This window comes from Diadema antillarum, unplaced genomic scaffold, assembly GCF_040938485.1.
Source record: "Diadema antillarum isolate AM-2024a unplaced genomic scaffold, OU_Dant_1.0 scf00000103, whole genome shotgun sequence".
Taxonomy (NCBI): Eukaryota; Metazoa; Echinodermata; class Echinoidea; order Diadematoida; family Diadematidae; genus Diadema; species Diadema antillarum.
This window is the reverse complement of record NW_027270992.1, coordinates 6,087,890-6,107,095: the sequence shown is the minus strand read 5'-3', so window position 1 is coordinate 6,107,095 and position 19,206 is coordinate 6,087,890. Positions and strand designations below refer to the sequence as shown.

Here is a 19,206-nt window from a genome sequence, read left to right as displayed (position 1 = left end):
AATACAGGTATCGTTGACGTCTAACAACACTAAACTGTTAACATTGGTTAAAGAGTTCCACTTGTACACTAATTAACCCATGCATCTTACCTGGCCATAATACGACCATGACGACTCCAGAATCCAGCGGAGGCCTCACCTTTTTATCACCCCAGTAAGCAACTCCAATAAACATATGGACTAGTTCAGAAACATTTCCAGTAATGTTGATATTAGACCTACTTAGGTATAGATCTACTAGTCTCAATCTATATGTTTTGTTTTGGTTTGGTGTTGTTGTTGTTGTTGTTGTTGTTGTTGTAGTTGTTTTTTGTTGTTGTTGTTTGTTTGTTTGTTTGTCTGTTTGTCGTTTTTGTTTTTTTTTTTTTGGGGGGGGGGGGGGGGGGCAAACCGGAACTCTTAAGAAACAGGATTACCACTCTTAGTTGTACAGTTGTACAATAATACTTTTCTTCGAAATTAAGAAGATATTCATTGTATCGATGACTGGTAACAAAGGCAGATATCGTAATGATAATCATGTGGGTTTTTTTATTATCACTTTGACGACCGTTATGTTTAAAACCACACATCAAGTCTTGGCAATTTAAGCACATCCAGGAATCCGTGGGTCCTAAAAGCGACTAGAACTAGAATAAAATAAAACATGTTCAGCCCATTCAAAAAGACTTATCATTTAACCTAACTTACCATTGGGGCAGCAGCTCAGGGAATGAAGAGCTAATGCAACGTAACTCTTAGTTTATAAGTGATGATTTTCTTTTTAGGAGAATGCACGTTAAATTCATAGCTAAAGAAAGCAATATAGAGCAAAGAGAGCAAGTTAAATGCTTGAACATCAAGACAATCCAAGCGCTTACCAGTGTTGCTGTTTGTCATCTAGGGTGTCCCACACTCTTTTCTTCAGTGTTACCAGGGAGGTGAGACGAAACGGTGATGCCTTGATAGATAGCCACAGCCCACACTTTGCCTGAATGACATGGGCCCACCACACACTGTAACCTGGTAAAGGAAAATGACGCTATCTTCGTCAAGCATACGTAAGACACGTCATCCTTACGTAATAATAAATTCCCTCTTGCATTCCAGTCACATTTTTATTACATTCAAGATGCACTGAGATATTGTATTGTAAGCATGGAAATGCCGGATGGGGGCGCGGTAGGGGCAGTGAGCAATAATTTCGAATAGACCTGTAGTAACATTCAACTAAGTCAAGTGCACACTTTCTGACAAAGGTTGTTCCTGACAACCAGAATGCTTGGCTGAGGCTTGCCTATAGCAGGGAGGTGCGTCTCACCTTCCTGTCTAGGATGGCAAACAAGTTATGCATGCAGAGTTGATTTCAAGGACTGAAATGTGAGTATATAGAAACAGGTGAATTGAAAATCTGTTGGTATACAGGCCGGTAGAATTGGGGGAAGAAATTTTGTATAAACTGGATTAAGCGTCTCCCGAAGCCATGTATGCACGTGTTTATAGAAGCTCAACAAACTATGCATCACTCCCCAACATGAGGAAATAAAACCCCTGTGGTTATTTCTCTGAATTTAGTTATCATTTTTGGACAACCCGTTATGTTGTCGGTCGTCCCATTGAAGCAGTGATAAGACAAGACGAAACAACTTACAGAAACTTTTTTTAAATTGAACTTTCTTGCACTTTGTGGTATTCCAGCTACTTAAAGCGGACGAGCAAAGTGAAAAGATAATACCATTTCAGAAGGTTCATAATTTTGAAAATGAAATAAGGTTCGTTAACCAGAAAACGAAATGAGATTCGTTATTCCGAAGGTTCGTTTATCCGAAAATTAGATGACGTTCGTAATTCCGAAAATGAAATAAACTTCATTTAGTGACAAAATACGATGTTGTAGTTTAAAAACAAAATGGTAGGATTCGCAATAATGAAAATCGAACGCCAAGCACGCACACACACTAAACACAAACACACACACGCACACGCAGACAGACATATAATATAGACACATACGCAAGATATTGACGAACTGGAATACAAGTATTTTCTCCTCCTCCTCCTCCTCCTCTGATGTGTTTATGCCATCCTTCTCCCTCTTCTAAATACATCATCATCATCATCAGGATGAGCCATTCTTTGCCCCAAATTATTCAGTTTTCGGAATAACCAACCTTATTCAATTTTGGGATTAACAAACCTCATTTCATTTTAGGGTTAATGAACCTTCGGAATAACGGACCTGTTATATCATTTTCGTATCAACGAACCTTCGAAATAACGAATTCTTATAGCATTTTAGGACTAACGAACTTCGTAGAAACGAATTTCGATTTCATTTTTTAGTTAACGAACATTCGTTATATAACAAACATTACCCGTGACGTCACCCTACTCAAGCAACCATTGGGTTAACAGATCTCTGTTCGGGTACGTACACTGAGTTGTTTACAACAATAGTTGATCTATATGCAACTGATGTACAGCACATTGGATACTTTTTTGTTCTTATTTTGGAAGACCCCCCAGGTTGTCATAGCCGACATAAGTTAGTATAGTGTTTAAAACCAGATTAGATATTCATTTAGGGGGAAAAAATCTGAAACTGGAAAATTAGTCTTTAAATTTAGTCTTCAAATAAGTTTTTGCTTTCGAAGCAAGTTTGAAAGAAGAATTAGATCCAGTGCACGGCAAAGAGGGGATGCTTCGTGATATATGTGTGGTGAAAATCTGTCACGAGTGTTTTCAAGAAGTAGCTGAAAATGTAAAAAAAAAAAAACCTGCCCTATTACCCCCCCCCCCCTCCCAGCTCCGAACCCTGGGTCCGCCATAATCAAACATGAAATTTCAATTCAGTCATTAATGTCTTCATACTACATTAAGTTACCTCTACCTTTATTGGTTCTAAAGAAAATGCTTAAAAAAAATCCGTTAGCCCTACTTTAAAGACTTTGAGATTGCAGCTCCCCCTCCCCCTCAGCCAAGGGGGGGGGGGGGGTGGGTCATTAAAACAAATTGAGATCCTATCACCCATAAAGATGCCAAGTTTGGTGAAAATCCGAAGAGTTTGTTCGCAAAAACCGATAAGTCCATATTTAACAAATGGAGATATTTGCGATTAAAGGTCAAGAAAAGTAAAGAGAATAATAAAAAAAATTTGCTTCCGTTGACCATAACTTCAATATGTACCTTTATATGTAGTGACCAATATATCATTTAAAAGGTATTATTTTGTACTTTATGACAGAGACCGTACTTAAAAATCTTCAAAAATGGACTTATCGGTTTTTGCGAACAAACTCTTCAGTCCGTTGTTGGGTGTTCAAGAAGAAACTGTCTTAGAAGTTTCCAAGAAGGTGCTGAAAATGTGAAAGTTATGCCCCGTCCCCCCCCCCCCCCCCTGCAGAGTATACCTACGGATCCGCCATGAGCAATGCAGTCATTAATGTCTTTGTAGCACTAACGTAGCTCTATCTTATTGCGTTTTAAAGAAGAAGATAAAAAAGTCAATAGCTTTGACTTTGAGGCTTAACCCCCCCCCCCCCCCCTCCCCCCATTCACGTCCTCCAGTTATAATAGTGCATTTTCGACAGACGTGTACAACATCGCGGCCGCAACCTCCCCAAATGGTGATATGACACTCTATAAAGGTCGCCCTCCGAACAATCAGCTGGCTGGAAGCATTGTTGTCTTGTCCATCCTATGTGTACGTCTGAATTCCTTTTAATAGGTCTGAGCATGCGCATTTGCTCTGTTTTGCTACCCAGACTTCACTGCACTTGTCCGGAGATGAGATAGAGCTCGAGCGACTGGACTGTGAGAACAATACGGGCAGTGCTCTGTGGTGGCAGAAGTGGAAATAGACTGAATTTAACAATTTTCATGAAATTACCGGTAAGGTGGAGAATCAAAACGTATTACTGGGGAGGGTATGTCCTCTCGTTTAGATAGCAAAGTTTGACAATTCAACCTTTTTGACTGCTCATTGTCGTTTGGTTCGTTCTGGAGTTACAGTCGGCTAGCCAGTTCTTTCTGTAGTGAAGACGGATGTGTCTAGGCACTACACTGCGGGAACAGCTGTGATATGGTAATGGAAGCCAGTTCAGTGTCACCGCACACCCTGTGCGGTGGAGCAGTGTATGTATGCATGTAAAATGTACGGACTATGACGTACTATGAAGTGCATTGATTGTACATGTAGTTCTACTTTGACACTTCATCACTATGTACAGCACAACAGGCAGATAAAAATCCGGAACCATTTCTCGACATATTAAATGATATTATTGCCAGAAAATCATCCATTATTGTAAGTACCGTCTACTTTTGCTTTCTGAATTGGGCCCCCAGAATCAGTGTTACAGTGATGTCACTCGTCATCAAGAAGAAGAAGACGAAGAAGAAGAAGAAGAAAAATTATTATTCAGTTTGTGGCATTGTGTACCTTTCTGTTAGTGTAAAGTAAAGGCACTGTCAAAGATAAGAGGTTCATTGCATTGATCTTGTTGATCAACAACTTTAATAATTTAGTACAAGCAAACATACTAACTTTTAACCTTGATCAGCATTTTCTGGCTAATTCTTGAAAACATTGACAGTTTCCAAAGGCAAAGCAATACTGCCAACTTGCACAAAATAAACAAACCACCATTACCCCTTACTAATAATTAACTAAATGAAGGTTATGGGAAGTCTTCCCATAAATGGCATAACCTTTATTTAGTCCATTATTAGTAAAAAAAAATAGCAATCTATCCATTTTGCGCAAACTAGTGGGGGGGGGGGGGGACATAAGGAACTCTTTCCCACTTTTTAAGAAATTATGGGATTTGATGTCACAATCAGAAAAAATTTGTGTGTAGTTTGAGTACATTGTTTTTATGCATTTTTCTCATGAATAGCCATAGGGATGAATAGCTCCATACTTCATAACTGCATTAATTTCAGCTACCTGCTGCGACCAGGGTAGCCAGCCCAGATCGTCGTACTTCATGGACAACTCCACCACAGGGATGCCAAGTTCAAAAAATTTTTATGAGTGAGATTTTCATGAGTCAACGTCTCGGCGCGCGCATGTGCGCGCGAGCGAGGGTGTGGGAGGGGCTAGTACGGAGCCTTTTCAATTTTTAGCTCTTAATGGTGCGCGATCAGGTGCAACTTAAGGGACTATTTTTACTTATAAAGACAAAAGGGAAATATACCTTCAATTGCAACTATCACTTTAATTCTTTGAGCTATGCTCATTGTTAATAGACCCAAGTTCCAAATTTCACCCAATGCATGAGAAAAATGGGTGCCATGCGTGAGATCGTGAGATGGACCCCTAAATGCTCGAGTCTCACGCAGAATGCGTGAGACTTGGAAGCTCTGCCACCATAGTATTTTACAGCCAAACTATTCGTTTTTTTTTCACAACCAAATTTTATCTATCCAGTGATAAAACAAGGTAGAATTCTATATCCCTGACTTTATGTTAAATATGAGGGAAGAATGTTTATGCTGCAATTCAGGGCAGTACTGAATATATGTTAGACTTGGTAAATTTAGTCACACTCAGTAAATTACAGTAGGCGTAGGATGAAACCCTATGTTGTCATAGTACTCATACCTCCCAATTTTCATGTAATTGTCACGGTTTATGATAATTTTAATGTTGAATTATTGACTATCCTGTTCTTTCTTTAATATTCTTTCTTTTTAGTTACTTGTAGCATGCAATACTTTTAGTACTCCATCCTACATTATGTTCCTGCAAATTTTCACATTTTCACAGTTTGTTTTATTATTTTAATGTTTTACAAAACAATTTTATTCTTTTATGTTTTCTTTATTTTTGTGGGGCACCCAAAAAGAATAAATGTTATGATTTTTGGCCCCTATGAAAAAGGTAAAAAATGTCATGCCATGCTTATTAATGTACCCCAAGACTATGTAATTGCACTTATCTGACTGCTAACAGGAAGAAGTGAGAAATGATGTTGCTGTACACGTGCCGTCAGTCCGTCTGCACCCTTTAACTTGATGCACCTTGACCCTGTCATACTAAACCCTGCAAAATCAGTTCTGCAATTTAAGTTTGATAAATCATGCTTCTCTTACAAAGGCATTAATATGACATCATAAGAAAGCCTGACTAATTATCTTCAAAATGACACTGAAAGGGATGGTGTAGTTTTGGTTGAGACCTAATTTCAGGTTTCTAACATTTTTTGGTGAGATAATGAGAAACCTCTTATGAAATATGAAAGATCATGTAATTCTATGAGGAATTCAACTTTTATTTGATGAAAATTGGTTTTGATATGGCTGAGATATCCAAAAAAAAGAGCGATTCTAATAAAGTGTGGGACCCACACTTTATTACGATTGTTTTGTTTTACTTTGTTTTTAGATGTTTCAGTCATTCCAAACCCGATTTTTATCAAATAAACTTTGAATTCCTCTTAAAATGGTATGTTCTGTACTATATCATAAGTGCTTTCTTGGTATCTCGCAAAAAGTAAAAGACCAATTCCCATCTCCACCAATACTGTACTATCCCTTTAAACTTGCTTTGATTGGGTGTTCCTGGAATGTACAAAAGAGCTGAGTGTCGGGACAGATCAAACGTGAAAAGTTTGATCAAAGCAACAATTTTGCTTTGATGTATGTTTAGTGTATTGATGAAAGAAAGCCACTGGAATGACCAATTCATGCTGAAATGTGAGCTCTTTAAAAAAACTTCCATTTCCTACATGTAAACCTTATGATTGTTTGATCAACCTTTATGTTTGATTCTAATCTGCAAATACTGAGCTGGACTGCAGTTTTTAATTCATGGATAAAGCTTGGACTCAAATGACAATCCTATAAAGCATTCTTTTCAAGCACATGCCTCCCCAGGAAAGACAAACCAAACGGGTCTGTTCGACATACAGTACTGTATTCACATGTTTGCTCCATTTTGCAACATTTCAAATTTGCCCTTTCCACATACATTATTTATGTCATCAGTTGTACTGTGCATTCCAGGAATGCGTAATGTAAACTAGGGAGTTGTCATTGTAAAGAAGATTAATCAGGCTTTCGTATAATGTTGCATTTGAATGAAATGATGAAGTTGTTTTTTTTTTTTCTTGTGTGAAAAATTACATCAAACTGGAATGGCAGAACTTTTCTTCTGAGGGGTTTTATGCATCTACATAAATTATATGGATGTAGACCAAAACACTGTTCTTCAGCTGCACACACAGTGATGCTGCCCATTCTCTTGTATTGTGTCTTTGTAAGCTTTAAAAGGTGAGCCACCCAGGAAGTGTTGCTGGTTCTGTGTAGAACTTAAAGTTTAAAGGTATCATGCTTTTTAACCCTTGAGGATGGGCTGATTTTGCTACAACACGCATTTCCCATAGACACTTGCCAGAGTATACTCGGGACTCATCCTCAACGGGTTAAATTTGTAAAGGGATAAATAATTCATTACATCCTTGTTCTCTTCTTCGTCCCCATTTTCTTGCAAATCAAACCATTTAGGGCTTCGGCCGCTCGGTGGATTTCTTCATGTCATTGTGAGGGAGAGAGGGAAGAGGCGCAGCAAACATGAATAAAAAGCCCTCCAGCGTCATCCATCACCTCAGGAAGAGGCAGATTAGAGTAAGTCCATCAATCTCTTTATCTTTATTTTAACTGGTGTTGTTGCTGTTATTATCAACATTATTTTCATTGGTATTGTAGGCTGTAGTATTCAGAGTTTTAGTTTTTACTAGTTTTACATGTAGATTTGATACATGTATGTATAATGTATTAAATACAATATATAGTGTTGCATGTGCACAAAAGATAATTATGAATTTGCAATGATCATGCATCATGCAATATGGTAATCATTTTATTAGAAGGGGAACTAAAATGTGTACAGATGGTTACTCTCAAAAATAATTTTTATTATCTATTCTCTGTCTATCCTCACTTAAATGTTCATGCATTATCCGATGTGATGAAACATTATATGTAGATCAATGAGGCAAAGTCTTGATCTACAATGAATGAGTACAATATGTGGAACTGAAAATAACTTACTGTATACGCCGAATATTTCACGCGGTTTTTATTTTTGCGAATTTCGCGAGTCAGATGCTATTCGCAAAATTAAAAACACGTGAAAATATTGACTCTGTACGCATCTACATTTCTCCGTTCAGCGCAGGACTCCACGATTGCGAATTTAACCACTCGTGAAATCGTCGGGAATTCCTGATTCGCGAAAATTTAGACTCGCGAAATATATGGTGTATACAGTACATTATCATTTGTAACGAAACATACAGCCCCATTAAAAGTAACTCCTTTGGGTTTACTTAATAGTTTTGTTGTTTATATGCTATTTATGTTACCTACTCTTTAATTTTTTTATTTTTTATTTTTTTTTGGGGGGGGGGGGAGAATTTTGCTGTTCTCCATTAAACTCATAACCTTAGACTAATGGAATGTAATGAATATTCATGTATGCCATATATTTTGTGACCATGATATTTGACAAAATGGGATAAGTCAGACAGTTACATGATTAATAGTAGTTGAATTGTCGATCCAGAACCACTTTTGCGGAAGAAGCACATCCCTTTTCAGGAGGAAAGTGAGTGATTTTCTGCCTTGGTGACAGTATGCAGTGTATTTGTTTCACAGGAGCCTACATTTTTGTGACTTGCTAATATTGTAATTACCAGTCAATTCGTCAAAAATCATGAAAATAGCCTGATATTACGAATGTGCTTCTTCATGAGCTCGAAAGCAGCCCGCTTTGGAAATTAGCCCGAATTTGTCACATGCGTACTTTGCATCAATACTTGGTTTAGCTCAGTGTGCTGTTTGATAACTGTGCTTTCCTCAGTATTATGGAATCAAGAAAATTTTCGGCTGATGGAGAAGCAACCCAAATAACACACTACTGTTAAAGTGGATATTTTCGCGTGACTAATTTTTCACGCTTGGCCGGGCAAGAAGAGTTTTGTGTGTTTTTAATTCTGCGGAATCAAGACATCATGCACAGGAACATACATGTATGGCAAGCAAAAATATTTGTGTGTTTTTATTTTCACGCTAGTTTCTGGTTGCGCGAAAATTTCAACACCGCGAAAATTTCCACTTATACAGTAATTCACAAATTACCACGCTATTTCACAGACCCAGATTTTTGGGAAAATTTTCTTGATCAAATGCATAGCTTCATTGCACAAATAGGGAGTTAATTTGACATTCAGGTGAATTTTCTAACCAGAAAATGCCACATTATTTGGAAACTTCTGTCTGATGAAGACAGGCCTTTAGATTACATATTGTTATGTACGGTGTAATACTGTGTGTGCATAGAAATAAACAAACACATGGACTGTATAAATTGTATATATTTGTAGACTTGGTCTGCACATAATATACGTGTACATGCATCTATATCTGGCATCTCTGTCATTACAATGTAAGATAGTAACAGAAGCAATGACATGCACACAAATTTGAATGATAGTTTCTATTGCTCAGTGCATGCTGGCTACCTCAATGGTTCCACTTTTAGAAGTAGAAATTTACAGGGTGATCACATGTACATTACAGCATATTTGTTGAAAATTCCACTTCACATGTTACCACCCAAGAAGCAATAACATGCACACAAATTTAAACAGAGTTTCTATTTCTCAGTCCATTCTGGCTGCCTCCATGGTTTCACTTTATCAAGTGGAAATGTATAAGTGGAAATGTACAGGGTGATCACATGCATATTACAGCAAATTTGTGGAAACTTCCACATCACACGTTGATTCAGTAAACATGCAAAATAGTAGATCAGAACATCTGTGAAAGTTTCAGGAAAATCAGACAATGAAAAGTTACAGTTTTGGTGCTGTCATTGCTGGATAGAAGACTACAACACTTTGTAGCATTACTGCAGAACAATGATATAAAGAAAAGACATGTACAAAGAGAATTCCACACACAAAAAAAAAATATATGAGAAGTACACATTCCTTTGACTTGCTACTGACATCTATGTTTAAAGGTCCTGTTTACTGTTGGGAGCAGTGATTTCAAAAATGTTCAAGATATCACATTTGATGCAAATGTGTAGGTCTATTTTATCACAAAACATCCTATGTACCATATAACATTTTCGCAATAAAGGAGATACAGTACTCTCCGCATAATCGTGTAGGCTCGAGCAGAGCGTTTCCTACCAGATTAAGCGGAGTACCCGATTATTATCACAGAAGAACACGTATCATTCACATTTGACACACACAATGTGTATGTATGCATTGTATATTGCACCAAACACCTACACTGTATGCTCAACACGTGCTTACAGGGCACATTATATGTATGTACATACCTTACACTTTCTTTTCTTCTTTTTTATATGTTCTGTATATTAGCAATTTTAAATAGCAATTAAGCATAAACTTTGTGATTAAGTGCTTGGACATAGTTGTTTGTTTTTTGTTTGTTTTTTTGCCTAGTACTTTACAAGTGGATTTTCTCTTCTTTTTTTTTTGTCTGTTTGAGGGGAGGGATGTTGAATAGAATGTAATACAGTGTGTACATGTACTGTCCTTTTTCATCTTTTCTTGCACATACAGTGTGCAGCATTGTACTACATGTATTATCTCTTTGAAACATCTACGTAGTGCAATGGCTGTAGTATAGCACAGTATTCAGAATATCAGCCTTGGAATCTTGAGTTGGACGTTTCAGCGCTCATACTGATGTTATGTGGAAAATGTACATTAATGACACCAGAAGGATTTGTCTCGTTGATACGTGCAAGATTTTTCTATGTATACACAGCCAATACCTGTGCACCAAAACTATCTGTCCTTGCTTCGAGGATATATCTATTTTAATGATTCATACAGGTATATGTACACCTGTATGTACAATGCACTTCTAATCTTTAGCAAGCTGCTACATCCATTTATTAGCACTGCACAATACAGTAGAGTGACATGTACAGTATCGGTAATCCAGCTATCTAGGTGTAATTACGCTTCAGAACAGTGTTTGTTAATGCACGGCAAGGTCATAGCACCCACTTGCAAGGCATTTTAGGAGCTGTGTGCCAACTAGAACTGAATTTTATCTGCATATGAATGGCATAGAATGATGGCTCATGTTGTTCAGATTGTACACCCGCTATTCAATTTTGATATGACAATGATAAAATCTTTCCATGATTTTAAAGAGAAAGTCTAACCCAATATTATGTTGATTTGTATGGAAACAGAAGAATCAGAATACTTACAGTAAATCAATGAAAATTTTGGAAATACAATATATGTAGATTTTTCTTTATTAAACTGAATGAACTAAATTATAAATTTCATTAAAAAAAAAAGCTAAATATTCTGAGTGGGCGAGTGTTGTAAGAATGTTACAAGATTTTTATGGAATTTGAAGAACACGTCTACATTGTAATTGTTTACTGAAAGACCTGGAAGAACTTTTTGCCAGTTAGGATCTGAAAGTAATGCAGCGATGAGTGTAAGAGGCACTGCACTTACAAAGCAAAACAAAACAAAACAAAACAAAACAAAACAAAACAAAACAAAACAAAACAAAACAAAGTAAACACAATCAAATGATGAGATCTTCCATATGTGTGAATCCTTGATTGAGCAGTGTTAGTATCCTTTGACCCAGGTGTAAAGAATTGGTACATGGTAATGCTACTGTAATGGTGTAGTAATAAAGGAAATCCACAGGGAGAACAGTGTTCACTCTGCATTGGGTACTCTCAATAAATAAATATGACATTATTGTAATTTCTGCTGTTACTAGATATTGTCTCAGTCATTATTGTCATTTTTGTGGATATCATTATTATGAGCATTATCATTATTAGTGGTGTTTAGTAGTGATAGTGATACAAATGTAGTTGTAGTTATTTTTGTATGGCTACTTTTTATTATCATTATTGATATCATTTGGTGATTTCCAATATATCTTGCGTCTTGTATCATTCTGATATCAGAGTCATAACAACTGAAATTTCGAGAAATTTTGATTTGACTTTCCAAATTCCAGCACGGGAAATGCCATATTGACCAAGTCGTTGACAAAATTGGTTTGTTTGTTTGTTTTTTTCTGCCCTTCAGGAAATGTCCTCTAGGCGGTTCCAGCAGCTGCATCACGTCGATGAAACCTTCATAAACCGACTCGGCCTCGAACACGAGTTAGAGGTATGTCAAGATTAATAAAGCACTTTGGATGCTGCCATACAATATTTGACGTACTGTGCATGTACAAGTTGTATAATGGGTAATGAACAATAATGTGAGCCATTTAGAATGTCTTGTTAAGATAGATTTAACCCTTTGAGTGTCAGAAACCATGTTTCCTTGGTTTGGTGAGCACTGTATCTGTTTTACTACAATGGTATGATTCCTTCTGTTTTAACTTTTGTTTCTTCAGATCTATTTATTCTGTGTGCTTTATACAGGGTAGTCTCTTCAGTACATACTGCTTGCAAAGTAGCCCTGTATTACGATTTACATTATAAAACAAACCAAAAAATTACAGTTTAGGTTTTAAAACAGTTTTTGAACATTGAAATATTACAAGTCATAAAAGTAAACTACAATTTAAGTAAGAGTAGGTTGAAATATGAGACAAAAAAGTAGAATGGAGTGAAAATCTGTCATAAAACCATTCAAAAGTGAGAATAGGTTGAAAAAGTGTCCAATTGAAAATATACATGTAGAGTTGAATAAGATCAGATTTTCCTTCATTTGAGCCCTTTGTTGTTCATACATGTATACAATAATTTGTTTACAGAATTTTCAAAAACCTCAATTTTTTAATTCTTTAATTCTATGCTTATCGTGGCAACATGTTACTAAGGACTATTAAGTTTCTGATCTCTCTCAAATTAGCAATTTGTTTCTGCAGTTCAAATCCAAGTAGTTCTTTGTAATTTTCTCAAATGTGTGGTCTGCAGTACAAATTCAGAGCTGCCAATTTCATTGATTGAAAAATGATAATTTCTGTTAAAAATTTCCCCAGATGGACACAGGGAAGGAAGGGATACTGTTTAACGAGAAATGTTTGTGTGCATTTTAATTTCACGAATTTCGCGAGAGCCAAGATTCGCAAAATTAAGATGCCTGTGAATGTCCTTGTCTACACTATACGCATTGAATGTTAGAGGGAACTCGCGAAAATTTCATGCAGCGAAAAAGGCCGTCGGCTCCCATTCATGAAAATTTCATGCTGCGAAAATCTTGTGTTTTACAGTAAGGAGAGAAAGGGTTGGGGAAACATTTCAGTGAGTCCACACACTTTACAACCATAGATGTCAGACTCAGACTTTATTGATAAGGAATGGATTTTTTTTTTCTCTCTCTCTCTGAACTCTGAACTGAGAAAGAGAAAGAAATGATGACTAATTCATAATAGAGGAAATGATTATCCATTGTTGTGTTTGCCAAATGTTCTGTACCGAGTGTGTGGTATGTATAATACATCTATATGTGGAAGGCTGCACCAATATGTCACTTGCTTCAATAAGTAAACATTTGAATTTATTCAAGGTCATTTTCGTGTACTCCAGATAACAAAGCTAGAGTTGAAATATGTTTTATTTTCTTGCTGGAGGTGAGGAACAAACTAAAAATTGTAAAGAGTGAGAATAAAATGGTAGTAAACTTATGTCGGTCATTATTACTTTAAAGGGATCGTATAGTTTGGGTTGAGACCTAACTTCAGGTTTCTAACATTTTTGGGTGACATAATGAGAAACCTTTCATGAAATATGAAAGAGAATGTAATTTCAGAAAGAATTCAATGTTTATTTGATGAAAATTAGTTTTGAAATGGCTGAGATACCCAAAACAGAGCAATCCTAATAAAAGGTGGGACCATCTTTTATTGTGATTGCTTTGCTTTACTTTGTTTTTTGATGTCTCAGCCATTCCATAAACCAATTTTCAACAAATAAACTTTGAATTCTTCTTAGAATGGTACGCTCTGTTCTATTTCACTAATGATTTCTTGATATCTGGCAAAAAGTTAAAAGCCCAATCCTCATCTCCACCAATACCATACCATCCCTTTAAATAACAGAGATCTCTTTTAGACTGTGGAAAATCTCCCTTGTAATCATATTCATGGATTGTGCTTGTAAGTAAATGTAGGGTCAAGTTACTGTTAAGCTCTGCCTCCTCAGTCATGTTTTGGAGGTCAATCCTTTAGGGCGGGAAGTGCTCACCATGAACCGAGCAGATCAAGATTCTAGAATCATGATTACAATAATCTTTTTTTAGACGCAAGAAATATCTTGATTACATGTACATGCATAATGCTATCACAATTCTTCTAATAGAGATTATAATTATGTACAGTGTCAACAAAAAGGATTTTTCTACAATCTGAAAAGGGAGAGAGTGCCTGTAATATGGAATACACACATTTGTAACCTTCTTGATCATTTGGTAATGATACTGTACATGTTTGAATGAAAATCTGAAAACTGAATCTTATTATGATTATATAATGTACGTGTGTAAGAATACAAAAAAAAAAAAATCTTATAAGTACCAATTAGGCTTAAAGTTTGATATGAAGGTAAAGGGTAAGACATTATAAAGATGATGACTGTCGGGGGAGGGAACATACAGAATGTTCCAACCGAAGGGTTTGAAATGCTGTTGAGAGAGGTTAACCTTACAAAATATAGCGTCCCGAAATAGCATTTCAAACCCTGAGGGTGGAACGTTTGGTACGTGTTCCCGACAACAAAAGTCATCATCTCTTATATTATATAGGTTAGTCAAATCTGCTTTTTCACATTGTATGGAATAGGCAAATTTATCCTATCGATTGCGTGAAAAATATGATCGTTCAATCGCTTGGTATCGTTTGTCATTTGTTACGTGAAAATGTTTTCCCATGGGAGAACATTACAAAAATGTTTTGCCCATGGGTGAACATACAGTAACCAATGTGCCTCCATCACGTGACTATGTTTGGCCAATCACTAACCAGTATTTGACTAACCCATTTAATATGAAATAAGGAGAGACAGAGAGTGTATGTTATATGAAGGTATTCAAAGAATTTTTGAAATGTTATACATTCTTAATTCAACAAGGTATTTTGTGTTAGTAGGGTGAAAGAAGAAAAAAATTATCCGTGCAATAAATCCATCCTTCATGGCATGACGCAAACAAAATCACACTGCAATTTAAAGTCTAAGGTGAAACATTCTCTTCACCCTTGTAAGCCTATAGCAATGCATTGCACAATGAATCAGTGCAGTATGCAATACATGGTACAAGCAGGGTTTGTGCATCAGTGATAGTTAATCATTCAGTAAGGTTGTCCTTCATCGAAGCACATGACACTGAATGCTAAATGGAGATGGGCTCTGAGCTCTTAGCAGTGGCAGAGTCACATGATAGGTTTAACCCCGAACCATTGTCAATTTAAGCATCAATTTTCTGTCGAATAATTGTTGTTTTTTCCTCTCTGTATACGTTTCTTTTCTGCCAAGGGCCACAATGGCTGCGTAAACTGCCTCGAATGGAATGACTCGGGCACGTAAGTACATACTGTGAAATTTAACAATACACTGTGCTGCAAGCTATTGTGTCACGTGTGTGTGTGCGTGTGTGTGTGTGTGAGTGTTTTATAATTTATGTATGTACAGTATATGTGCTCCTGCTGAAGGTTTTGGAAAAAAACACAACTGAGAGTGTTTTACTATCTAGAGTAAATCACAATCATGGAGACTAACATCCAGAAAAGTAGAGTGTGAATAGATTTTATGTCAACACAATGTACACAATGTAGTCATTTTTTTCCATCATGGAGTCTTTATAATGTTGTAGTGTGCATCAAATATTGGCACTTCACTGTACATTGTAGTACCAATGATTGTGAGGGGCCAAACCTAGGTTGCGTGATCAGCTATCCTTTAGGTTCATGTCATCAGGCCATCTGTTGCCATTCTCCTCCCCCCTTCCTGCAAGATGATTATCAGACTTGATCAGAATATTAATTTGGTACAAAAACTCAAAGTACCATGATAACTGCTATGTACACAATTACATGGTAAAACGCTCTAGCAAAGCTTCTTTTCATTTTCCTTTCTGCCAACCTCCCCCCCCCCCCCCCCAAAAAAAAAAAAAAAAAAAAAATGGAAAAAAGGGGGAGGGGTAAGAGATAAGAGAGAGTGAGAAATAAAAGGCAAAATAATTATATTTCTGCTTGTGCACTGACACGGTATATATACAGACCTTCCACACAAGCAGTTAACTTGGTGTTTAATATATACGTTGTAATCATACAAGGTACATGTAGTCACCACTTGGTGTGACAGTGTAAATTGATCAAGCCAGAATGATGATACGTGTATAAAAATTGAAATGATTGACCTATACTTGTGACAAAGTAGCAGGCCAGTGTGCAAGACCTTCCGGATTTTTTAGCGTTTTACTTTCCAAGGCTGCCTTTTTCAGTTAGACTGTACGTGAAGTAATTACAAATGTTTTTGATAATTTGAGTTATTAATTCGTTCAATACTTCAGCATCTGCAAGTCCCTCCTAAATAACATGTTGATCCCTGTTGGGCTAATTGGATATCTAGAACAGCCTTACGTTTTGTAGTACATCTATAGCACACAGAGTCAAATCAGAATTACAGTCGGACAAGCTGTGTTCCAAGAACCCACTTCCCTTCCTCCCCTAACCCCTCCCCTTGCACTCACACACAAGTGTCCATTCAGAGTTGTGATCTTTACGAGCCCTTTTTTCAAAGTGTGGAGTTAGCTGTTTGTGTTCTTTCGCCACTTTGAACTGAATCAGGTTGCTAGGAACTGGTTCGGATGACCTAACTGCCGTTATCTGGGACCCCCATCGAAGGAAAAAGTTGACGACGATCGTCACAGGCCACCTTGGAAATATATTCTCCCTCAAAGTAAGCCGCTGGACACTCACTGCTACTTCCAAATCTTGCTCTTTTTCAGTTTGTTTTTGTTTTGTTTCAGTTGTTTCTCTGTTTCATACACTACATGTATCTAGTTTGGGGGGGATTGGAAATTGTCTCTTTCATATGACTAGTGCTTTGTTTTCCCTGTACTCTTACATCACTTGCAGTTGAGTGCTTAGCAGGTGTAAAAGACAAAAGATGTTGAATTTATTGCAGAAGGATTACAGTGAGACTATGACCACAGTGATATCATACAGTTGTATGTGTTTGATATGATTCTTCCAGAGAAATACAATTTGTAGCTTGAATGCCATATTTGTGTTCAGGATGCCACCTACTGTTTTGTAAAGAACATCCAGTACCTTTGAATGTGGCCTAGTCGCTGCAAATTATGAAATATTTTGTGGTGTGGATATTGTGCAAATGTGTGAATATTTTGGGTGGGTATGAAAAGTGTGTGCAGAAATTGAAAGTTTGTCTGTTTGTTCATTTTCCATCTGAGAAGATGGCTGGATACCCCATATTCAGCTATGCAAAGCTGGTCTTCCATGGGGTCCAGTTGGATGTGAGGCGGGACCACTTCACCGGATTAAACACCCTGCTATTTGCGATAAATGAATGAAGCGGGATCCATGCATGAGTTGTGACTCTCTCATACATGGGACCTCCATTTTATGTCCTATCTGAGGGACAGAGTGTTTTACCTCTTGCCAGAGGGGACGGTATGATTACACACAACATTGCTCAGTCCAGACTCGAGTTCGAACCCGGGTCTTTAGGATCGTGAGGCAGACGCGCTACCGGTTGAGCCAACTCACCGTCCGACATGGTTAAGAAATTAACAACAAGCAATTAATTCATTGACATTGGTATGGCAAGAAAACAAACAAACAAAACAAAACACCTAGGCATGTGAAAGTTTGACATTTAGAGTAAGATGCTTTGACTTCTTTTCAGGAGTGTCTTGGCATACCTTAGCTTTCTGCAGTACAGTCAAGGTGCTGATTTACTCATAAAAAAACCTGATAGCTTTGAGATTCTTGATTAGCTCAATTCATTCACTGCCCACAGCGGGTATGATTGAAAACCATGCATAGCAACGGTCAGCCAATACACTGTATATGCGTTGATGCATACGCTCATTGGGAATGGTTGACTCCAGTCAAAATTCTTTGGCTGTGTGTGTACTTACACAGAGGTCAGTGATAAAGGTAGATACACAATTTATTAGGGGCATTCTCTAATGCTGTATTTATGTACTCCATGTTCCCGGCGGCCATGGCAGTCACGTTTCAGGCCACCGTGGACAAAACGGGATGGATGTGAGACAACATGGTGGGACACGGGATAGGCATACGTGACAGGCTGTGATTGCTGTGGATGCCGTGTCAGGTTTTTAAACTGTCAAAAAATTTGCCACGGCAGTCCTAGTGCTAATGAGAAACCTTGTAGGCTGTAATATAACGGAACGAAAGCAACAAAATGCGACAGCAGGTAACAAGCTGAACAAAACGTGGAGATGGTCCGTAGTGTGACGCAATGGAAAATACTGTGTTGTCTAGCCTGACCAGACGCCGTTCACATGGCATCCCGTAGCTACATGTTCACCGGAGCGAGAACTGGAATGAACAAGACTAGAATTCGGAGGGGAGAAAACAGGAGAATTTCCCGTCTAACGAAGGCCCACTATGTTTTGGGCAAACGGGACTGCCGTGGCTGCTGGGAACAGAGTGTAAAGGCAGCATTATATATCTGAACCAGGCCAGCCTTCCACTCCTTGATATAGTCCAGGCTAGGCTCCATAGAAAGTGCACCTAACCTTGTTTTTTTATATATACAATGTTTTTTGATGGTTTCTTGTCAATTCGAGGGTGCTGATTCCAAATCCGATTGATGCCACTCGCGTAACCTTGAGCATTTTCGGCAAAATGCAAAAATCCAAAATGGCCGCCAGATATGCTAATTTGGCCATCATAATCCCAGTTATGTCAATTTTATGACCAATTATTCTATCAAAGTTGTTCAAATGTCTGTTCCTTGAGTAATTCTACATACACATGCAAGAATTTTTTTCTTTTGAAGAGGTGCATTGAGTATTTTAAGCTTATTTCCAATTCAAAATGGCCGCCACTCCTATACTCATGTTTATGAATGGCAAAACACATGCATAGAAATAGAAGACGAATTTTCAGTCACATACCTACGCTTTTATCAAGTTTTGCATGTGCAATGCAAATCTGATGAGTGCCACTAGCAAAACAAGCAAAAAAAAA

At 37.4% G+C, this 19,206-nt stretch overlaps 1 protein-coding gene across 1 annotated transcript in view; it reads left to right on the top strand.

Annotated features, from left to right (window-relative positions):
• Nucleotides 1-3,767: 3,767 nt before the first annotated feature.
• Nucleotides 3,768-19,206, top strand: part of LOC139718962 (WD and tetratricopeptide repeats protein 1-like) — a 35,617-nt gene continuing 20,178 nt past the window's right edge. Inside the window, exons 1-5 of the mRNA XM_071630407.1 lie at nucleotides 3,768-3,870; nucleotides 7,489-7,608; nucleotides 12,102-12,185; nucleotides 15,497-15,543; nucleotides 16,810-16,921. Coding sequence (XP_071486508.1) covers nucleotides 7,555-7,608; nucleotides 12,102-12,185; nucleotides 15,497-15,543; nucleotides 16,810-16,921 — 297 coding nt within the window. The 5' untranslated portion in view covers nucleotides 3,768-3,870; nucleotides 7,489-7,554. The remainder of the gene's footprint in view (nucleotides 3,871-7,488; nucleotides 7,609-12,101; nucleotides 12,186-15,496; nucleotides 15,544-16,809; nucleotides 16,922-19,206) is intronic.